This window comes from Anas acuta, chromosome 2 (assembly GCF_963932015.1).
Source record: "Anas acuta chromosome 2, bAnaAcu1.1, whole genome shotgun sequence".
NCBI classification, from domain to species: Eukaryota; Metazoa; Chordata; class Aves; order Anseriformes; family Anatidae; genus Anas; species Anas acuta.
Window position 1 is genome coordinate 112,452,073 of NC_088980.1, and position 23,878 is coordinate 112,475,950.

Below are 23,878 nucleotides of genomic sequence, written 5' to 3' on the forward strand. Positions count from 1 at the left end.
CAGCTAGACGGCGAGTGTACAGCAGTCCTGTCCCAGCTATTTATAGCCAATATATGGCTATATGGCTATGGCTAGCAGTATATATTGCCAATATACTCACGCTTTGGCAAACAGCGGCATAACTAAATAAACCTAAAAAGAGAGCTTCCGAAAGTTTTTTTTTTCTTTGGGTTGGTGACAGCCCCCGCGGTGCCTCAGGAGGGCGCCTGGGTGCTGGGGAGCGCAGCGGGGCTCGCGTGGGGCGGGCAGGAGCCGAGCCTGCGGGATTTCGGGCAGGGAACAGGGGATGTCGTGGCCCCGGGGGGGGGGACGGGGCGATGCGGGGAGGGGGCAGGCGCCGGGGGTCCCCTTCCAACCTGCCCCCGTCCCCCCGGGGCCACGAGGTGGCAGCGCTCCGCACCCCGCCGGGGGAAGCAAACAGGAGATAGGGGCTGGGGAGAAAAGAGAGGGGGGGGGACACAGCGGTGCCGCCTCACCTGCCCGAGCAGGAGGGCTCGGGGGTTTCTAATTTAATGTAAATTTAGATATTTAAATATATATTTGTTAAGGGTCGCCGGGCAGGTGCCGCCAAGGAGGAAGGGCTGAAGGGGGGCAGCGCCTCTCCGCCTGCCTGCGCGCACCCCGGGGGGGGGCAGGAGGGGACGGGACGGGACGGGACGGGACGGGACGGGCCGAGCCGAGCCTGCCCCTCCCGGCGGGGCAGCGGCGGAGCCCGGCCTCCGCACCCCACCCGCTCCCGCCCCCGGGTCCCCGGGGGTGCCGGGAACACCCGCTCCCCGTCACTGGGGCAGGAGGCGGGGCCGGCTCCGTATAAGAAGGGACCGAGCGGGCGGCTGCGCTCCCAGGTCCCGCGACGCGCTGCCCCCGCCGGCCTCCAGCCGCCGTCCAGCCTCGCAGCAGCCGCCCGCAAGGGGAGCAGCGCCCGGCCCCCGGGAGGCGAGGCGAAGCCGGGGCAGCAGGAGCAGCAGCAGCAGCAGCCCTAGCAGCAGCAGCAGCACTAGTACCAGCACTAGTACCAGCAGCAGCAGCAGCCACCTGCGGAGGCTGGAGCTGCGGGCGGCGCGCAGCAGCAGCGGGTGGTGCCCCCGTCCCGGAGCCCCCTGGCCGCGTCCTTGCGGCGCCGCGAACCGCTCGCCCATGAGCGCCGCCGCCCTCTACAGCCTGGACTCGCCGGCATGCTATAGGAGCTGGTGCCTGGAGCCGGCCAACTTCTACGACGCCAAGGTGGGCAGCGGCGGCGGGCCGGGAGCCGCCTGCAAGCCGGGCGGCCGCGGGATGAGCGGCGACGAGGCCGGCGGCGGCCCCGGGGGCAGCGGCTCCAACCTGGCCGAGCTGAGCGCCGCCGCGCCGGCCATGTACGAGGACGAGAGCGCCATCGACTTCAGCTCCTACATCGACTCCATGTCGGCCGTGCCCAACCTGGAGCTGTGCAACGACGAGCTCTTCGCCGACCTCTTCAACAGCAACCACAAGCCCGAGCGGGGCGGGGATTACGGCGAGTACCTGCCCGCCAAGGACCTGGGCGCCGCCGTCGGCTCCCTGCTGGGCGCCGAGCCCCGCGCCGCCTCCTCCGCCTCCTCCTCCTCGTCCTCCTCCTCCTCCTCCTCGGCCGCCTCCTCCTCCTCCTCGTCGTCGTCGTCGTCGTCGTCGTCCTCCCGCGGCGCCCTGAAGCAGGAGCCGGACTGGAGCGACAGCGACCTCTCCTCGTCGCTGCTGCCCTCGCAGATCGCCACCTGCGCCCAGACCATCATGAACCTGAGCGGGCAGCCCACGCCGCCCACCTCCCCCGAGCCGCCGGGCAGCAGCTCCCCGTCCAGCTGCAGCACCCGCTCCCCGGCTCCCCCCGGCGCCCCCCTGCCCTCCTCCGCCGGCCCTGGACCCGGGGGGGCTCCGGCTCCTCCGACGGCCGGGGGCAAGGAGCGGGGGGGCAAGAAGTGCGTGGACAGGTTTAGCCCCGAGTACCGGCAGCGCCGGGAGCGCAACAACATCGCCGTGCGCAAGAGCCGCGACAAGGCGAAGCGGCGCAACCAGGAGATGCAGCAGAAGCTGCTGGAGCTGTCGGCCGAGAACGAGAAGCTGCACAAGAAGATCGAGCAGCTCACCCGGGACTTGACCAGCCTCAGGCACTTCTTCAAGCAGCTGCCCGGCGCCTCCTTCCTGCAGCCCGCCGCGGGCACCGACTGCCGGTAACAGGATTTTGGGGGAGTTGGGGGGGGAGAGAGCCCGGGGGGACCGCAGGGACGGCGCCACGGGGCCGTGGCTGGATGCACACATACCTCAGGGGCCGCGGGGACGAGCCGCGGGGCCGCGCAGCCCCGGGCCGGGCGAGGAGGACGAAGAGGAAGAGGAGGAGGAGGAGGAGGAGGAGGAGGAAGGAGCGGCCGCGGTGGAGCCCCCGCCGGTGCGCGGCCGCTTCCCGAGTGCCGCGGCGATGCGGGGCGATGCCTGGGTCTTTCACCGCGAAAAACTCAAACCAAAAAAGAAAAAAAAACAAAAAAAAAACAAACCCAAACCAAAAACCCACCCACCCTACCCTTCAAAAAAAAAAAAAAGGAGAAGAAAGCTAAACGCCTTTTTTTTTTTTTCCCCTTTTTCCCCTTAAATTATTTTTGTAATGGTAGTTTTGTTGTCTTTTCTACATTTTACTCGTCCTGATGCAGCTATGGTACATCTGTTAACATGATTCAAAGCCCTCATGTATTTTAGACGGTAGGATGACAAAGACTGAGCATGCCCAACCTTTTATATCAATTTTTACAGCATTTCTAAGAATAATAATAATAAAACGAAACAAAAAAAAAAGCGTTTGAAACCAAGTCTGCTCTCGTCTGCCGTGTGTCCTGCGGGCGGGGGGACAGCGGGGAGGGCGGCGGGGACGGTCCCTTGGGTGGCACTGGCCTGGCCTGGTGCTCCTCGGCCCGGTGGGGAGGCAGGTAAAGGGCTGGGAGGCCTGGAGAAGGCTGGGGAAAGAAACAAAGAGGGCTTGGAAAAAAAAGGGGCTCAAAACTTGGCCCTTCCTTTAGCATCCGCTGTGTGCACCAGCCAGGTTTTCCACCCCTGGCCATAGGAACCAGCCAGGTTGCTGTTCCTCTCCTGCTGGGACCTGCACAAAACCGTTCACTCCTCATCCTCTGACCCGGGAGATTTTTGTAAATTACCACGGAACGGGATGAAAAAAATCCCTAATCTCAGCCTGAGCTCTCACATCAGTTCTCATATCGCTTCTCAAACGGCGACCGCATGGGAAGACTTTGGTGTTGTCTGACGGGACGGTCAGACCTGTGATCGGCCTCTCCATACGGTCAGGGTGAGGACAGTGGTGTGGCCGACAGAGCACTTTACTCTTTACACGTAACAGAAACCGTACAATGAAACACCCGCTGTGTGGGAAGCTACAGATAAGGTGGTACTTCCATGCTTAGGTGGCAATCGGCTGTGAAACATTAACTTTTTATGCTTGATGCTTTACAGTACGCCTTGTTCAAATCTCTGTAACATTTATTGCAAGCTGATAACAAACACTACAATTTACAATTAGCGAAGGCACCGTGGCAGGCGGGCGGGCAGCACTTCGGGAATCTGCCGGTGAAACCCTCGGCTTACATCGGCGCTCGCTGCGTGCAGGAAGGTGTTCATTTCAAAACATCAGTAAAATAATTTCCATCGACATAATAAATACAGCATTATAAAACAAAAATAAAAATCACAACTGTTTGAAATTCCAGAGCAAGACCTTTCACACTCCGAAATAAAAAACAGAACGAAGAACCGCGGCCTCAAAATCTGAACCGATCAGAAAAGGACGAGTTCGGAAAGCCGAACAGATTTTTTATAAATACATTTCTCAGTGTTAGCACACTGTGTGTTGTAAATCACAGTTTTAATAAACTATCTGAATACTTATCGCACTCCCATTACACATTATCTGTGGCAACAGTTAACAGATAACCACATCACAAAGTCCACAGATACCGTAGTAGCTGACTGCAGTTCAGTCCAGTTCAGTTTCTTACAGCTTCCAGAAGAGCAATTTCCTCCAGTCCAACGCAGTTCGGCTGGCTGCTCGCGGAGTGGACGTAGCAGCACAGCAACCCCACCTCCTTTCCCAGCACGCTCCTCACCTCATAGCTCTGGAGTGATAAAAGCATGTTGATTAAAACAAACAGTCCCGTACATTCTGTTCTGAGCAGCGCTCGGCTCAGAAGACGCAGGGTGCGAGGTCCTCTTCCAATAGACAATTTTTTTTCAAGCACTCGGAAAGTGGCGTTAGGACTGATGGAAGGAATGAACACACTGCACTCGGGATAATTAGCTCTCGCTCCTGTGTAAAGTGCCACTTCTCTACCAGGCTTTCAAAAACTTGTTTAAAAAAAAAAAGCTACTGCAAGCTTCAACTCTGTCTTGCTGAAGTGTAAACCTTTAGTGCTTTCTTACACTGGTGGGATTTCGCACACCATGGGCATGTGCACATACACAGCGTGTCCTGATTACCTTAGCCAACAGACCCACTGAAGGAAAAATATTCCATACCCTTCTACTGTCCATCCCCTCCCTGCTTTAACTTTGCATTGCATTTTACACCGCGTCGTGCCTCGCTTGCAATCATGTGCACCTACACGGCTCCCCTAGTTAGCGAGCGGAGGGGCAGGTTACCTGTCCTGCTGTGATCTGTGTGGGGAAGGGGTTGCGGGGCTGGGGTGACCGCTCTCAGATGACAGAGAGCACGATAACACAAGAACTGGTGACACTGACTGCAGGCACCTGGCTTGAGAGGGTCCCTCGGAGCAGCTTCACCTGAATTTCTTCCATCCACGATACTTACCTAGGACCAGCCTCTGACCATATGCGGTGACCACATCTGCTGCCTGATTCAAGGTACAAATACCTCTTTTTTTCCCCCCCGGATTATTTTTATCCCAGACCAGTTCTGCAGTCCGACTCGCCGTGCAGCTGCACAACCAGCCACATTGGTCCGACTGCAGCGCTGCCACAAGGTAGGAACAAGCGGCCAGGGGCGGCTAAAACCAACCTCACTGCCAAAAGAAGTCATTAGGAGACTACACCCTTAGAAACTTCAGCAGCACTGGCCAAAAAAAAACACCAAACAAATAAACAAACAGAACAACAACAACTGAAGTGGTGTTTCTTGTGATTAAGCTGTGTGGAGACATGCTTCTTTTTAAAACGCAGCAGTTCTGAGATGGAAATGCTTATGAAAAAAAAGGAAAAAAACTATCCCTGTGTTTCAGCTAGGAAAAGAAACACCACCACCAGTTTGTTTGTAAGGTGCCAATCTTCTAGATTGCATTATAAAAACTGAAACGTGACAAAGAGGTTGTCTGAATGCTAATAAATAGAAAAAGAATTATGTTTTGTCAGCCTGGACAAACCAGACACATCCTCTAGAAGAGCTAGACTTGACTGCGATTAGAAGAGCAAATGTATTTTGGAAATTTCTCATATCTCTTTGCTTAAATGAAATATACACCCTCGTGCGTAAGAATTTCCAAGGAACTTCCACGTTAAATATTATCCATAAATCACATTAAAACCACCGGGGATGTAATTGCAAAGTACCAGGAGACCGTGTAACAGAGAGAAAGCAAAACGACCCCAATACATGTCACCTAGCTGAAGACATTTAACGAGGATGATTAATTAGAGGAGCAGACCTTTGTACCCCCTTTCCACCGAAACAGAGGGGGGATCTCCAGCTCCTACCAGGCTTGCCCCCTTTCTGAAGGCGCCGCTCCTCCTCTACTGATCACCTGGCAGCCAATGACAGCCCCGCACCTGCCCTCGGTGCCTCGCTTACCTGTGATAAATCTGGGTCACTGTGCCAAATGTCAGGGCCCTGCTGATAGCTCCGACTGGAGGAGTAACTACTTCGCGATTACATAAACTGTACTTTAGCCCACGGAGCCCCGTGCATTTCATGTATACAGATCCCAATTGCAAAGTGTTACTTTGCATGCATTTTGCATTTCTTTTTTCTAGTATTACCACCTGCCAGTAATTTCATACTTGTGCTGTTAGAAAGCGGCTGTGCTTTATAGGGTTTAGAAGCCGGGAAAAGTAGCATGCTTGGACTGCGTCCTTGCTGCCTTTGGATTTTCAGCCAGAAAACGGAGTAAAGCCTAGCACTGCCCATACTGGCTCTGAACGTCTGGACACACTGCTGTTTGCAGATAGCTCTGCAGATCCATGTCTGAGCTAATGCTGTGTGTACATCCCGTCAGTGGCACCCCTCTTCTCTGCTGGGAGCACACTAACACGCTTCAAATCCACTCAGTCCCAGGCTGCACACGAGAAAATATCTATATTTCCAGTGAAATCTCCTATAGCTCCTCTTGTGGATCTGAAAAGAGCTGCCTGGAAAGGTGGTGGAGTCTCCATCCTCAGAGGTTTTCAGGATCCTGCCAAAGTTGTGCCTGACCTGACCACGTGTTGGCAAGAGCCCAATGTGAGGGGTTGTCAGACGACCCTGCCATTTCTGTGGCACCAATACCTTCTCGCCCAATTCACAGCACCTCCTGGACTCTGCCTCTATAGTAAGTTACGCAGTTAAACTCTCTTTCATCAACACCTGTTATACGTACCCCATCCTCACTGGCAGCGGACTTCAGGAGAGAAGAGATTGTTCTTTGCAGCAGCTGGAATGGGAAAATTAACAGGTTTTGTTCATGACAAAAATCTTACCTATAGGAAGACACTGTGTTTGCAGATTCAAACAGTTACATTAAACAAAGATTAATGATTTCAATAGCATGGTTTTGTTTCTCCAGACAAAAAAATAAGAGGAGAGGTGAGACAAACGATGCTCAGGATGGGAGCCTGAAAGTTTCCCAAAGGCCCAACCCAGCAAAGCTCTTCAATTGGACCTGATGCATTTGACATTTTGGAAACCCTGGGGTGAACTCAGTGACTGTGTTACTTGAACAAGGCCTGGGAATTGGATTCTCAGTCCAATGAAACACAAGCCTAGCACCAGGTAAAATTATGGGGTACTCTTACATATATATATATATATATATATATATATATGTATATATATATATATTTTTTTTTTCTTGTAACAGAGCTGTTTATAAAAGTGTAATTTAGAGTAGCTATGTGTCTACGTATCTAGCCTCATTATACTCAATAAATGTTAGTTCATTTCGTGCCATACCTTTACTTTTACTGTACTTTGAGATCGGGATGGACAACTCAAGAAGACTTCCAACTGCATTTTCAAAACTGGTGAAACAACAACTTCAGAGCACTGGTTGCAATACAGCAATCCTCTGAAGCATGCAAATAATGATGGAAAAACACAGAGAACGGAAAAGTTATCAATCACAAAATCAAAACACAAACAAAAACCAACTTGCTTATTCTCTAACTGCTTTGCTGGTAGTAGACTTGTAGTAGAAAAGCCTGGTTCAGAGATTCAGCTGATAACAGCGAATTGCTCTCCTCTGTTGGTGGACCTGAGTGACTTTCTTGGAGGACCTAAACTCTTCTAGCAAAAGGATCTTCTTTTTATAACTTTCAGCAACATGGGGGGGAGGTTGCAGTTTATAGACAATGCAATCAAATATTAATCTCATAACCTTCTAAAAGTTATGGTGACAGGGAAAAAAAAAGGTATAGATTTGGCCTAAATGACTTGTTGGTTTAGGCCCTCATTCAGCAGACACTCAACATTTACAGCACACACTTAGGCCATATGCAGAAAATTAAGCACAGCCATAAGGGCTTGTTGGAATACGGTCTTAAATAAGTGCTGATGCTACATTGTTCTCCAAACAAAGCAAAAGTGTTCTTGAGAATATACTAAAATAAAATCACAAACAACACTACTATGTGTACAGGCATACCTCCTTGTTTTCTGCATGATAGTGTAATATAGGACAATAATTATGTTGCTATTTTTTCAGCTTTCCCCCCTGAGGTTATACGTAACAGACCATATGCAGTAAAACTTCTCCTATTTAGGAAAATGGTGTATGTTTCAACAGGATTGAAATCACCCTGCTTCTCCTTATGCTGTTTGTAAGCTTTTCCAACAGGAAGAACCCCCTTTCCTTCTTTTTATGCTCTAACTGGTCTGCGTTTTCCATTTATGTAAAATACAGCTCAGATCACAGTGCGGCACAAAACTGAGGTGAATTAGTGGTATGCAGGGTAACAACGTTGGGTAGAAGAATGTTGGTACACAAGAAGCTACTTTTCAAGGAGCTTAAAGCCAGGCCTGTGATTTATGTGGTGTGTTCATTAAAACTACTACTATTACAATGCAGAGGGGTATGAAACCTTTTTTAAGCAAAAAATTAGCTTGGAAAAACACGGTGACTGCAAATTCAAACCATTTCATATCTTCTTGTATCGTTCTTAATAAATTAATCTAACCTTGCTGGCTTTATCAGTTCATCAGCAATAAAAATACTACGTCTTAGTTCTAGGAAGGAACAAAGTGCAGTCTGTGCCTGCAGGAATTATTGCATCACCTAGTGCTGTTATGGCTACATCTGCAGAACACCTGGAATCCTAAGGAGCACCCTGACTCTCACCTGTCCCGAGGATACAGTTCCAACTTTCCATTGCCACATCTGTCACACGTAGGCCAGGAGAAGGCAGTGCTCTCGTTAACTCCGACAATGGTACCTACAGAAAATGAAATCCTTTTAAAATACTAAATGCAAGCTAGCAAACAAAGGCACACAAAAAAAGGGTCACGTTTGACCCTTTTATATTCTCATCTCAAGAATAAGACTCTTCCTTTCTTGGGGTCAGAGCAAGCCTCAGCTTCTCCAGCAGTCTCATTCCCTTCTCCTACATCCATCCACCAAGGAATGAGAGCATGGCATTATAAAAATATCAAAAGGTGGATATTTGAAGATTAACTTTCCAAACAGGCTCATTTGTTCTGTTTGGGGGTTTTATTGCTTTTCTGTTTTGTTTGCTTGTTTTGTTTGTTTGTTTGTTTTGGTCTCATTGGTCCTGCAATATGTCCTTGGCAATAAGTAGCTAGAAAAATCATCAGGCCAGATTGTTTGATATCAATATTTAGGAAACACAAACCAATTAGAAGACACAATCACTTTCAAAGACAACGATGCAGGTTAAATTCCATTACCTATGCAGTTATTCTTCATTTATACTGATTTAAGAGAGATTAGATCTTGCCCACTGGTTTAAGTGTGTGCCTAAGAAGGGAATGCCAAAGACACTTAGGACTGTTATAAGGGGCTTTGATTCTTTTGGCAAGAAAAACATTCTGAGTTTTATGAGAAGCCAGTAAAGACTTTTAAAGACCGTATTATGCCTTATGGTAATGGTATGCTGAAATAATTAGCATTGTTTATGGAGAAAATACTTAAAGTATTTTGAACTATACGTAGTGGATCAGCTCTTAGAACAAATTTACCATAAAATAAACTCTCAGTCTGGTACAAAAGATGCAAGGACTAAAAATTCCAGCTCCTTTTGAGCAAGAACCTTGCAGTTATGTAATATGTTCAATGAAATAAGCCCTTGGAGACTAGGGAGCATTCACACGTCTGTGAAACAGGGTCTTAATCTTCAGCTTTCCTGACTCTCCTGAGACAAGGATTGTCAGAGACAAGGATTGTCAGAAAGGAGGGAGCTACACGTAAACAACTAAACCATATTTTCCTCCGGGAATTCAAAGGACAACAAGTCTGAAGATCAGGAAACCAACTTCTCAACTATTACATTTATAACCCGATCTCTCTCTCTCTCTCTCTCTTTCTCCGCCCCTCCCGTGGATTACACTGCAATTCTGTGTATTTAACCCCTTGGGATGTAACAAAAATAATTTTGATTCTCCAGTTCCTGTTATAACCTGTGAGTTTCTATTGGCATTTGCAAGGTAAATGATTCCTGCCACAACAGAGGCATGTTTTCTTTGCTCATGGAAAAGAAAAAAACTAGAATTTTGCTGGCTATGTTTTCTTTTTTTTTTTTTTTTATAAAAAAAGTCACTATTTTGATTAAAAACAAAAACCTTTTTCTAACTGATCTGTTTCTCTCTAAGCCTTTTAATTTTTCCCCCAGTATTGTGCTATACTGCAACTGTGGAATGCCAGTGCACAAGTAACAGAATTACATCTGAAGATGAACCAGGATCATTCTGAGATTAGGTCTACGGGAGAGCTTTATTTTGATGAAAACAGAATTCCCTCATGAAACCACCAGAGATCACTGAAGTCAGAACAAACACAACTCCAAACAGCAACAGATCTAATAATCCAGTGACAGCCTTTTGCATCCTGCATGCACAGTGATCGCTCAAGTTTAAGCAGCTGAACGGTTGCACATCTTTGTCAAGACTTTAGATTTTGCTTGACTTTCACAAACATTTTGGATGTTCTCCCGAGATCCTTTTTTTTTTTTAATGGAAATGCACATAGCCAAAATTAGTTTTTTACCTCTACTCTATTTTTCTGGGCTGTGGCTGACATCATTAAGAGACTGACAATAGCTCAATCAGGACAACACCTGGAAAAACAGGTCTCGAGTGAGGAATGCAAAGGGGGATTAAAGTAACACTCTGGTTGAAATGTTTGAAAAATGAATATAGTTATTATTATTTTTTGCCAATCAGTTACCCTGATTAATAGATAGGAAGGGAAAAATTTCAACTCAAAAGAGAGAGCGAGGTAACATGATTTACTCCATTTTGTTCAGGCTGTTAAAAGGGAAACAAAAAAAAAAAACCTGAGTAAGGGCTTAAATATGAAAACATGCAGTGTCAAAATTCAATCACTGGATGTGAATCATACACTAGGCAAACATCATTAATCATGTAATATTCCCGCACAACATATGTGGTATGAACTAAGTAGAATTTGCTCATAAGTATGGTTAGGAGGAGAAGTAGTTCTGTGCAGTATGAACTGCCAACATTTAGAGTGATCCTGACTCCTACAATACAGCAAAAAGAGGTTAGAAATTACTTTGCAATGAATAGTGATGAGAAAACAAATTATTAACCCTGAGCTCACAGGTAAGAAACACAGACTCATCTTTGAAAGAAGAACAAAGTTTCCAGGAGGAAGCAATCCCAGGTTCTCACTCGTCTGCTGACCAGCAACATACTGCATCCCAGAGGTGCTATGATCAGACCTCCCTGAAAGAAAGACTTCTGACAGGCTCGGCGGCTCTGTTTGGATTACAGTGTTGCCCTTTCTGGTGGGGAAGGAAGGATTTGACCAAGTGTGACTGGGAGACTTCACTGAGCAGAACACTGACACAAATACAGACAGTTTGCAGCAGGGGATATTCCACTGATCACCAGGAAGTTTTGCTAGTGAAGGCTGAGAAGGGACACTGCCAACCTCCTGAGAGCCAGGAGGAGCAGCAATGAGGGCAAAAGAGCAGGGAAGGGCAATGCTTCAAGGAGGGGTAGAGAAAGACTTTGCAGCCCCTTTGAGCATTAGGTGAGAAGAAGCCTACACACAGAATACGTAGGTGACTACAAGTATGGCAAGTGAAAGAAAGGCACAAAGAAAAACAATTAACAAAGTAATCTTGCTTCTCACTGGAAGCCAGATTAACATTTCTGTGAGTTTTTCTCTAGGTGAGAGATTGGTGGTGAGCGAATTTTGGAGAAGTTAATTTTTCTTCTATGGATTACTCTATCAATATGTTCCCACCAACAAAACAGTGCTAATACTGTTTGTAGGCAGTAGCTAAACAAATTCCAAAACAGCATATATATATCTTAAATGTTATTAAATAATTTTAGTTACACAAAAAAGTGAGGTTATAACCTATATATAGCTAGCATAGACATAAAGATACGTTACACTCTACATTGGTACAAAGCTGTGGGAACATACTGGTAACAGCTACCCCAGGCAAATTTCATATTAAGCAAGACAAGACTGTGGGATTAATTTCTCCTGTTGTCATTCTTACATCTGTAATAAAAAAATCAGGGAAAGCATGACACCTCTTATGTAAGTGTAGTGGGGCTGGCCAGGTAACATGAAATCCTCCAAGTAAGTAAAGTACTTGTTTGCACACAGGATCACAAAGGTGTATTTTCTTTGCTCTACTGAAAAAGGAAAGGACTCAAATTTTGCTTTATATACAAACTGTCAATGGGTCAAAAGCAGACAGGCACTTCCCCTGCCTAGTTACAATAAACAAGAGCAGAGAAGTGGTAACTCTTAGCATAACTACTGCAGAGGTTAAAGAAAAGGCCAAAAAGTATTTCCTACTCAATGACAGAAATATCCTTCAGGTAACTCACAGTATCAATGGGAGATGGACATACATAATGACTGAGGCTTACAGTGCTTGTAGTTGTGCTTGTTTCTCGTTATGCAGAGTTCAAGACTGTCACTGCAAGGTGATCATATATCAATCACAGAGGCATCACTAACCTGTGGATGTACTCTAAGAGAAGTTACATTTAGTAATAGCCTTAAGTTGCTTAAATTTGACTTTTCAGTGTACTGCTTTATAGCTGGAAGGATTCATTTGTAATCATTATTTGCTATTATTTCAAGCCTCTTTCAAACGTTCAGGTGAATACTTCGACGTGTAAGTGTAAAACAGTATCAAGAATTTTCTACAAGGGCTACTGGAATCATAAGAGTTAAATTAAGAGAGGAAACTGATTTTAAAAGCTGAAAGTACCTGGCTTTTAAGGACTTTTCCCTATAGGCACTATGCATTTGTGGGGGCTTAAGAACCTGACTGGACAAAGTGTTATAAAATACATTGTATGAAATCTTTCTGCACTGTTAGGAAATATTAGAAATTACACTGTAAGAAATGTTTCTGCATGGTTAGCGGTAGGACTAAAGTATTAGACACAGCAATGATCCAAAGTGGCTGGTGAGCAAATATTGGCCAAGTTAAGCTAGGTGACTATGGTGAAATATTAAATTGCCCCATTGCAGCAGAGCTCCAGGGAACTCAGACAGTAACCCCTACTGCTCAGAGTCTGGCTGACATAATCTTCTCCACCTGCCTGAAAAATATTGGTATACCTTACTGTTGCCAATACCAACAAGGCTGGTGTGAACAGAAGGCTCCTGAAAGAAGATGGTGAAGGAAGGAATATAATAAACCAGGCCGTGCATCAAACCTTTATTCTGGGTGGGAGCAGTAGCCAGGCAGAGCTTGGCCAGCAAAAGACAAATGGAGCCCAGGAAGAAGCATAAGAACTTACATATCCCAATGATCTACAGCAATACTGTACTTTTTTATTCCTGCACCCTGTTTATGCAAGAAATCAATACCAGGACCTGAAAGATTAAAGTGAACACGAATAATTAACCACATTCATTTCAAAAAAGGCCATACGAACCTCTCACAGCACAAATGGAATTGGCCTGTGTGGCAGAATCCAGCTCATCGAGTTTGACAGGGCCAGGCAGCTCACTGAGGTCAGCACCAGCAGCCGAGCACAAAAGAGGCTTTTGTAATAAGAGAACAGTACGTTCAACACAAATAATCCTACCTGCCAACAAAGACATTTCAACTCAGTACAGTAACAGGGAAAAAGGTGACCATGATAATTGTCATGGCCAATAAAGACAACGATCTCTGCCAGCTACTAAACAGATGGACAGACTCCATCAGGTTTTCTCAATGACAAAATATTTTGCTTTCAGTGATACATGCAGCATGCTCTTGTTACACTTCGTGACTCCCAGGGAAAAGATTTAAAAAAAAAATCTAACATGGCAAAAGAGAATCAAATCCCATGCAGACTGCATTGTACCACACTGGAAACTCAAAGTTATTGTCTCTTCCCCCAGTAATAAGCTTGGACACCCCTCAAGGTGGTCTTACTTTGTTTTAAAGATTACAAAGAGCAGATGCACGCAATACTTTACTCTCCAAAGCAGAGGTGCGTGGCTCAGTTTGCATGAAACCAGTACAACCTTAGCTAGCAAGGGAAAACAGACCAGTAAGCAGATGCAGCAACAGGACACATGGCCATTTACACAGTGTGGTACTTCCCATCCACTTGCATCTTGGAAGTGAGAGAAGGCAAGAGATGTGAATTATACCTCCTCACACAGATGCACCACGCAGAATGATGGGCGAGCCTCGTTTTTATGAGCAACTAAAAATGAATGTAGAGTGAACTACTTCACAGAACCTGTATGGTGGGAAGGGCTCTCACAGCTGAGATGCTTTATGGTAGTTTGGAGAAGTTCTGTGTCTAGGAACATGCAAGTCTCTAGATTCATTGTCTTACTCCTTTTAGAGGTAGTAAGCTCAATAAAACAAGTCTCTGCAAGAATACCAAAACAAATGAAACCAAGTTGCTTACTATTTCTGAGTCTTCTGTCAGCTAGCAGATTTGATTGATACTGGTCTTTAGATTCAACAGTCATCAAGGAAGACTGACAGAAATATTGGTGAACATACAGTAGGATAATTTCATTTCTCAGTTTCATAGGAGATATAACCAAAAATACAAAAGAGAAATCTCACAGAAAATTTCTAATTACAACCCCATTCAAATTTCTCATCCCAAACTTGTAACATTTCATCTTCAATTGAGAGTGAAAGTCTCTGTAGGCCACATATTACATAGTGTTATAGATTAGGGTGTTAGTTCAGTTCAATTCCAACTGCTTCAAAACCACATGTAAAGCTTACCATTTCCCCACAGGGCATCCTTGAAGAAGATGAGTCGTGAGGCAGCACTGAGAGCTTCTGTGATTTCCGTACTGAGAACACATGATGCAGCAACTGACACAGCAACAACTTTTGGAATTGTGTGAGCTACATCTTGCAATGTGAAGTCAGTCACAAACAACAAAATCTCTCTTTGGTTTGTAGGAATACTGTGCTTTGTCTACGATTTAAAACAACAACAACAAAAAAAAAACTAAATTGGAATGTAGTCGTTAACTTTTAGAAGAAGGAAAGACTAAAGTAACATCTTCATCTTTAAGCAACCAATAAAACTGACACATTACTATTCTTAGGGCCCGTACACAAAAATGAATTAAAGTTTTATTGGAATTCCTCATTACTCCTTAATGCAGATATGGAGTAACATCTCTACCTTAAATTAACTTTACAAGATTGACCCACTGAGAGCTTGGCTCTACCACTATCATCTATCATGTCTTACTCACTTGGATCTAAAAATATATTTTATGAAAAGTTAATTGACCATTTTTATGAACAAAGTCTTGCATAATATTTCCCTTGGAAAAAAAGAAAGGCTAACACTACCACTACTATTATTCAGCAAATTTTCCATGCAGTGTTATCTGATTCTCAAAACCTCCACTCCTTGCAGTGGATAGGTACTGCAGTTACAAAGCTGCAAGTTTTATTTCTTGTTGAATAAATACATCTCCAAATATTTGAATGATACGTGAAAGTAGAAAAGTAGATAACTTGTAATTAAGTAGATAATCTTATAATTAAGAAACACAAGAATCCACAATGACAATGTAAGTTTTCTGACTATGACAGGTATGAAAATACTCTGGTGCAACTAAATTATGGTATATCAAAATTAGTGATGTCACAACAAAAAAATAATTAAATTTAATGTCAGACTTCATATCTGAAAACAGTTATTACTAATTCATAATTTTACACTATTTATAATTATATATATATATATTTTAATTTTCACACTGGGATGATGAGCAAGACAGATTGCATAGACATGATGCAGACATCAGTGTTTAGTCCAGGATCTCTAACAAAACCAGACAATTTGACAATCTGTTCTTTTCTTCTTCTTCCTTGTTTTTTTTTTTTTTTTTAACATGAAGTTTATATTTACATGCATGTGAATTTTCCCATACTTTAGGAAAAACAAGTTTAATAACTTGAGTATATTGCATATTTACCCGTCCAAACAACTCCTAATTTTGAAGATTCTAATATTTTAAAATATTTAACTGAAATTAAATTACTTTCTTAATTTAAAAAAAAAGGCTTTGTTACTATTTAATTAGTCTGTTGCTTAAAAAAATCATACTTAAAACATTCAAATGAAATTTAAATACTACAATGATTGGAGAGACATATCACAGAAGTATTTTATTCTCAAAGTTGCATTTCTCTAGCACAAGGTAATTCAACAAGAACCCCAACTTTTTATCTTCAGTTGTGTTCAAACCCTGGAAGTGTTAACCAGGCTAAAATTAACTTTTTGTTCATGCTAGCAGCTCTTAGAACAAATGCAGTAATTAGAAATAATGGCTGGTAAAACTTGTAACTCGTATATTATGGTCCTGCCTTAATATATGCTGGCAATCGCATTTACATTTTTTCTTTTCCTAATAACTGTATGCATTTGAGTACCTCCTCTGTATAGATACCATTAAAATATCTTCAAAAGAAAGATTTTTTGCAGCTGTCCCATGAGAATTCCTAACACGTTAAAAGCTGTCTTTCAGAAGAGTCATCCAAAAAGTAAATAATAATAACAGCAAAAAATCACAAGTTAGTATAAAATCATCATCTTGCTGTGTGTGACAATTTGTTCTGAACAGAAAGGACACAACAGACAAATAGCAGCAGGATTGAGTTATAAGGAAGGACAGCTCCTTAACCACAGATGGAATATATTTCCTCATATTCCTTCTGTACCACAGCACAGATTCTGAGTAATAATAAAAGTGTATTTCCATTCCTCCTTCACACAAACGAAGCATCTCAGAATACTCTTGCTACGCAGAATAAATTTTGAAGTACTTTTGACTTAACTCCTGTAGCAGATTACCTAATAATAACAGACCTGCTAAACGAACCAAATTGTAGTCCCTAGCTCACATATTATAACTTGATGATTTTGCACATGAAGGATAAATGCTCTTGGCGAAGGTAACTGCAGTAAACAAGCTGCTGTTCATGACCTTCTTCTGGAATGATTAGGAAAGTGATACACTAACAGCAGGTAAATGCTTTTTATGTTTCTAGAGCAGTGATCTAGAAGTGTTACCCAGCAGTATTACAGAAAAAAGGAGATTGCTATTGATTTCCAATATTACTTTCAAAAAAATCATGAGCAGTCATATTCACTCATGAAAATCTAGTGCTTACTGTTCACTAAACGAAAAATAGCCAGTAAACCTCCTGGTAGCAAGAAGAAATTACAGACTTTTTTTCGTGTTAGATAAGCTTCCACTCTTGAAAGTCACAACTGTTCCTGCATACTTCATCTTCCCTCTAGTGGAGTGATGAAGTGATCCTACACAAGAATATTGATGAGCCCTGGTGTCTCAGACATAGGTAGATGTACCTAAATATAAAAATGCTTGGGTAGGATACCACCAGTCTGTAATTTATTTATTTAAATTGAACAGGCTGCTTGGAAACAGAAGTCCACACGTACGTGCCCATCTTTCTGTTATCAGCCTGAAGGTCCTATCAAGGTAGACATAATTTCCCAACTTTGCAAATGCTTTGCTGTCATGTTGGTAAATACTCCGCATGTGCTCAGCAGAGAAAACACGGCTGAGTGACAAGAGATACCCCTCATCACAGGAGCTAAAAGTACACCCCGCCCTAAAATCAAATCACAACGCATTGGCTTTTGAAGCAAGAGGACAAGACCAAACTAAATTTATGTCTCACGCTGGTGGGAAGCATCCCCAGCTATTTTGCTGGCCGTTCTGGAATTTCTTTGTCTTTGGTCCATATGCTTTGATTCACACTTGTTTCTTGTGGAGCTGATGGACAATTGCAAATTATTCTCCACCAGAATTCAGGGCTGGCTGTACTGAGGATCCAGTCGCCAGGAAAAAATAAATAAATCAGCAACAAAAAATTCCTTTAACTACTGAGGGAGTTAGCAACACTTTGAAAGAAAATTGTAGCATCATTCAGAAACAAATAAATAAAACATAATTATAAGCTTTCCAACACAGTATGGATGGCAGATGTATTTACCTAAGAGTTCCTCCTTTCTACTAGCTGGACCATAAAAGCCAAATTTGCCTGAGGGGCTTCTATTGAAGTCAACAAAAATAGTCCACCCACTTGCATGCAGAGAGCAAAACTGATTTTTTATATAACCGTCATCTGTTCAATTCTATCCCCATTCTGCTGACTGGGAACTTCTTGCTATGTATCTAAGGACAATACATTGATTTTCATTGCAAGTCTCAATTAACTTTCTGTAAGCTTCCTTACTACAGTGAAACATTATCTCTAGCTAGAGAGCAAGTTATTCAAGTATAGTTCAGCTTCTAGAGCAAACGGGATTGAAACCATGCAGCCTCAACTGCAGGAAGATGCAGTTCTTCTTACCCGTTCACAAGCATTTTAGACCTGGTGATAATTCTGCACAAATAGCTCTTGAAGATGATACAGGAAGCTTTTCTTTCCCCTAAACAAGATAAATGCTGGCCTTTCACACATCATTAAGTTGATTTTATGTTGATTTCTTCACTAAGTGAAAAGATTACCTGCAGCCTCAGGTATAGCACTCGTGCCCAAAAGCTACAACGTTCATTACAACCACCGATCTGAAAATAATGGTACAAAAACAGGGAGTGAGACAAGCAGAAATTCAGTGGTACAAAGCATTTGTCATCAGACTTTTAAAGCAGCCTACCTGAAGAATTTCCTTTAGACCATGAACAGCTGGTGGCTGGTACAAATTAGAAATCTGCTCTTCCTCATCCACTTCCACATGTATTTCACCAGACTGAACAGTAAGAATGTAACAGAAGCTGGGAGGAGGAAGATTAGTTGTCATCTATTAAGAAAAAAAAAAAAAAGGAAAAGAAATGTGACATTAAAAAAGGCACTTCAATGTGGCCAGTCAGGTTTTATAATAATAGCCAAAATGAACCACACAATTTACATTTTAAGAGTGATGGGAAAATAAAATAATGACCCTCTGAAGTAGGAGCTGAGTTAATAAAGCAACATTCGCAAGTTATAAGTGAAATCAGCTTGTGTGTATCATTCTTTCCGTAATCTGACATTGATCCTCATCATAAAAACATCTCATGATTTGGCACACTTGGCAAACACTGCAGCTATTCCAAGGTGGTGACTGTTGTTTTTGTATTTTTTTATTACATGGTAGGAGTACCCTGATTATTTATTTTTTTAACATCCATAACTTTTCTGAGATTTGGGGACTTTTGCATGTGGGTGGGTTTTTGTGATAGTAAACAGATGAAGAACTTTTAAAGCTGCCAAATTAAATCCAGGACAGCACAAGGAGATAATGAAGAACAGGAACTCAACAACTACAAGAACTGCTCTTGTGTTATGCCAGATTTTTCTGACCCCCCTTAAAAAGTATTGTGACGTAACAACTTTATCAATCTCCACTCAAAGACAGAGAAAGGCTTCTGAGAAATAAAAGACCCTGCTTGAAAATCATTTTTATTTTTGATCTGGTAAATATTCTTCTAGCAATGTTTATAGTTAATAAAGTGTTTAATTTAATATGAGAAATATGAATCTACTAAAGACAGCTGCCCACTCATTTTAAAAAAAGTTGCATAAGGGAAAAAAAAAAGACATCAACCCATATTCTTGTTTGCCACTGATAGCACTAAAAAGGCACCTGAAGGCACATATGGCTAAAAAGAAATCAATGTCACAGATCTCTTCTTCCCAAGCAACTTTTTCAGTGTGTTGGCAGTATTATTTATGTATTTATGCTTAAATGTGCTTCCATAAAACTGTGTAAAGCTATACTGTTTGTGCCACAAAAAATGTATTGCACCCCAAAAAACTGCATTCTGCAAAAAACCTGCAGCAGTAGAATATGCTTGATCCTCTGTAGAATGAATTAGTATTTCAAACCCATGACAGGGTGTAAATTGAATTATTATGGAAAGTTTCCTCCATTTCTAGATTGCTAATAAAACAGAGAAAATGGAGAACAAATGAAAGTCATAACAATGCTGAAGAACATTTACGAGCTTTGATCCATCCTTCAATATTCCTATTCTGTTGTCCACAGTATTTTAATGTACTAAAAAATCCGCTCCTCTAAGACTTCTGAAATGTCTATATGAAAGGGAGAACCAAGGAGACAACAGCAGTTTCACTCAGTTTCAGTCTTGCTTTACAACCAAGGTCTGAACTTTTTATTATTCAACATAAATCCCCGTACAATCTGAAGAACACTGTACACTGCAGCGAAAACATTCTCAGACTTTAGAAATAACCAGAAACAACTTGCAATATCCACCTTTTATGTCCTCTGGCTTTGAAACTTGTTTATTTCCAGCTTTTTCTGCTTTATGAGAACTTGCATCCTGATTGACTCCTCTAGGCTCTAACAAAGATTTTTAATACCACAAACTTCTTCCCCCAAGAACAGCTATACAAGAACAGCAGGACAGCACAAGTACTTGGTCACCAAGAAACTTCTCAAATGACCTTGTTTTACCAAAATGCCACTCGATATGACATGACTCCTTTTCAAATACAAAAGCTAGTTAAATGAAAATTAAATATGCAATTTTAGATTTGCAAATGTACAGTAACATACTTCCTATTCTTCTCACATTAGGAACTTCCACCACCTCCCAAAATCACGAAAACATTCATTATTTTCTATTAGTCTATTTTTGTGTTCATCTGTTGACTGTCTTTACATGCGACAACTGTCAGCCAGAAGCACCCTACCTAGTATGAGACCTAATTCCAGCATTCAGTCTATCTTCACTGGAATTAATCTCCACAAAAGAGCTTCAAAAGAATTAGTATCACTGTATATAGATTTCTCAGATAGCATGGAGCCAGCTAATATCTCTTTCCTCCTGCAAGGAAAGGAGAGGAGAGGAGTAATTTGTCTGGCCATTCTATCACCCTAGCTCTAGAGGATTAATAGAAGACCAGCTGCATCATTTTGGAAAGAAGCTGCTGATCCAGAGTGCCTCAGGTTAGCTTAGAACCAGTAAAACAACACTCAATAGCTAAATAAAGAGAGGGCGAGAATCTGATACCCAAAATAAACCTGATTACACTACTAAGAAAAATTGTAATCATGAGTGAAAAAACACATTTCCATAATAACAAGACTTACCATTTCAGGGTCTTGACTTTGTCCAGGAACTTTTACAGGCACTACTGGAGGCCATAAGCTGTCAATCAGGCTAAAAAGTCCTAATGCCCTTCAAAAAGACCAATAAAATCAGGTTTAGAATGCTTCTCCCTGTTATATGCTACATTAAGAAGACTCATTAAGAAATATAATTTATACCATTGCATGATTATGAAAACAATTTTAAATCATATTTGTTTTCTAGAAGCTGCTTTTGATTGGTCTAATTAAATCTCCATCATTTCTGCTGCAGGGTGGAGAGGGATGCATCACATTCAGCGACAAGCAAGTCACATTTAATGCTTTGCCATGAACAGCCTGCTACATGATAAAATCCAGGAGAACAAGTAAATGCTAGCTTGGGAAGGACACGGTCAACCTCTTTAAAAAAATAACTTTATTTTAACTGGTAGATTGAACAACGTGCTTTGCTTCTAACATTTTAAATTCTTGCTTTTCTCTAACTTCTGATTGTCACTGCTATCAGGAAAGTTATCAATTATCAGATATGAGCAGAGAAACAGGCAAGATTTTTTGATCTGAAACACACCCAGGCCTTGGAGTACCAACGTGCAGAGAACCGTCTCCTTCTTACACAGCTGCTCCCTTGGTTATGATTTGTATTTATTTCTTTTTCAAGTTTTCCACCTTCAATTTAGAAACAGACATAGGATTAACAGCCCAGCATATGAAGGTGAACTGCTGCAAACTCTTCAGCTTTAGCATGCCAAGCTGTAATTTGCAGCAGTTTGGTGTCTGGCTTGTCAGTTGATGCGTCATCGCGCAGTAAAAGCAGAAACATCTATGGGAGAGGCCAAGAAAATAGCTGAGGGAGGGGAAATAGCCGCAGATAACCAACTTGAAGAGGTGTGCATTTCTGAGTTAAAGCTCTCAGTTATCTTGTCCTAGCTCTCTGTGCATGTTCTGCATAGGCAAAGCACAGAGATCTGGATTTTAACCCCACATTGCCTCTGAGAACAAGTTGCCTGTCCCTCCAGTTACGAAAGCCACTACTTCTGAAACAGTTCTGTTTTAGCAAGTCCAAAACTTGCTAAAGCTAATCTTAGCCTCTAAACAAAAACGCCTAGAAGAAATAAAAGGCATACTCTTGTACTGGTCTGAAGCATGTTGCAATATGCTGCTTCTCTTCAAGAACTCGTGGAAGATCTTTAAAGTTCTGCTTTTGTCTCACTTCTGCTTAAATTTATCTATTTCTGTATTTCCCTTGTTCTTCTTTTGATCCTTAAGTGCTTATGCCTTGGGTATCTATAGGCAGTGAGCTTCTTTCGACATTGATGCCTATGGACCAACACTGTTAAGAAGTTTTACAGATGTAAATCTCTGAGACTGAGTGGATATTCAGTCCACAAGGCTGGACCTTGTGGAATAAAGCTTTTGGTTCAAGATTTGGGTAACAAACTGGCAGATTAAAATGATGATGTTGCTATCTGTAGTTGTGCTCCTCATGCTAATGAACAGACCAGAAATACAAACGTGCTGCCCTTGTACAAAAGCGGACTTATATGGCATCCTTGGCTGAAGGTTTGTGTCTTGTTTTTAACAGAACATTACAACATACAAAGCAACACTTCCTAGGTGTTAAAGAGATTTTAGATGAAAATAGCCACTTCTTTACTCCTTGGTATGGCAATGTTTTCTGTCTTGTATCACACAGAGTGATATCTTCTCTACAGTTGCAGGAGGGCCAACGCTCAGTGAAGCAAACTGGCCTTGTTCATTGGGACATAAAGAAGAAGAGTTACAAAAACAGAGTCGCCTTCTGTACGATTACGGCAGCTACACAGGTGGCATTCCTCACGCAACAGTAAGCAGAAGGGCGAGGGCAGAATACATTTATTAACATACCACAAACTCTGTTTGTGTTTGTGTCTGTGTACTCAGAGATTATGTATTTATCATTATCAACTTAGGGCAAAGAAGCTATGTTGTTGCAGTTCAGATATAATTACATCTCCGCGCAGACCTTACATTGATCTCTCAGGGATTGTTAAGTTTGCATAAGGAACATGAAGTTGTCTTTTAATGTCCAGCTCTCTTCTAGCTTGCAACCCCATATCAGAATACCTACAACACATGGTACTCTGTCTTCAATTACTTGTGCCCTTTTGGAGAAGCTCACCAATTGCTAGAACTAGGAGCACTTAATTATTACTAAATTACAGCATTTGTTTACAAACAGGCAGATGAGCAGCGTCTCCCAGAAGAGAGTGTCTCCTGCACATCTTGGACTCATCCTTTTCTTTGACTCCAGTCAGGCAAACCACAAGGACATTTGCCACCCGAGGAATTTTCGAGTTCCCCATCACATCGTGTGGGGACGTGGGGAGCCTCCTGTGTGGACAGGGAAGTCCTGGAGCTGTCACTGATGTGCCAGGGGAGGTATCAGACAGGGTGATCCCTGAGGAGCTCTCCCCTTGCTTCTCCCATTCGCATGCCTCCAGGAGAGTTAACTCTTTACATTTATGGACTTTGACTTAACAGAAGGGGGAGCGAGGGGGGCAACCACAGCAGAGAAATGGCAAGACATTGTGTCCTCCTCTGCAGAAAATCATTATCCTCCCAGAAAGAAAAAATCCATTCTCTTTATTGGCCATGCAGCACTCAAATCCCACTTCAATCTGACTTGAACAATGGGCGTATTTTATCCAATATGTGTATCCTTCTTCAGCTATAGAGTTAGGACAAGACATGAACAGCTGGCTCTGTGCTTCAGTGAAGGGGCTCGGTTAGCCCCGACGTGCACAAAGAGCCTTTCTCATAACAGAAGACAAAATAAAAACTTAATGATTTAGTTCTGTGAGAATAACTACTAGGCACTATTTTAAAAAG

General features: G+C 42.9%; 2 protein-coding genes across 7 annotated transcripts in view; one reads left to right on the forward strand and one right to left on the reverse strand.

The window, feature by feature from the left end:
* The first annotated feature begins 825 nt into the window (after positions 1 to 825).
* Positions 826 to 2,590, forward strand: CEBPD (CCAAT enhancer binding protein delta). Its single transcript, XM_068671723.1, has one exon. The coding sequence runs from the start codon at positions 1,138 to 1,140 to the stop codon at positions 2,188 to 2,190; it is 1,053 nt and encodes a 350-aa protein (XP_068527824.1). The 5' UTR covers positions 826 to 1,137; the 3' UTR covers positions 2,191 to 2,590.
* SPIDR (scaffold protein involved in DNA repair) overlaps positions 2,383 to 23,878 on the reverse strand; it is a 202,194-nt gene continuing 180,698 nt past the window's right edge. For 2 of the 6 annotated variants that reach the window (XM_068671720.1, XM_068671717.1), the window contains 9 exons: positions 21,011 to 21,098; positions 18,569 to 18,712; positions 18,420 to 18,479; positions 14,638 to 14,836; positions 13,331 to 13,483; positions 8,556 to 8,649; positions 7,172 to 7,286; positions 6,600 to 6,653; positions 2,383 to 4,130 (listed from right to left, as the gene is read on the reverse strand). In XM_068671720.1, coding sequence (XP_068527821.1) covers positions 4,002 to 4,130; positions 6,600 to 6,653; positions 7,172 to 7,286; positions 8,556 to 8,649; positions 13,331 to 13,483; positions 14,638 to 14,836; positions 18,420 to 18,479; positions 18,569 to 18,712; positions 21,011 to 21,098 — 1,036 coding nt within the window. In that variant the 3' untranslated portion in view covers positions 2,383 to 4,001. Of the gene's footprint in view, positions 4,131 to 6,599; positions 6,654 to 7,171; positions 7,287 to 8,555; positions 8,650 to 10,436; positions 10,507 to 13,330; positions 13,484 to 14,637; positions 14,837 to 18,419; positions 18,480 to 18,568; positions 18,713 to 21,010; positions 21,099 to 23,878 lie in introns of those variants that run through there. The other 4 variants (XM_068671718.1, XM_068671719.1, XM_068671721.1 and 1 more) reach the window with 4 other exon arrangements.

Coding starts and splice junctions, on each gene's coding strand:
- CEBPD (XM_068671723.1), top strand. CDS start 1,138: ATGAGCGCCGCCGCCCTCTACAGCCTGGACTCGCCGGCATGCTATAGG.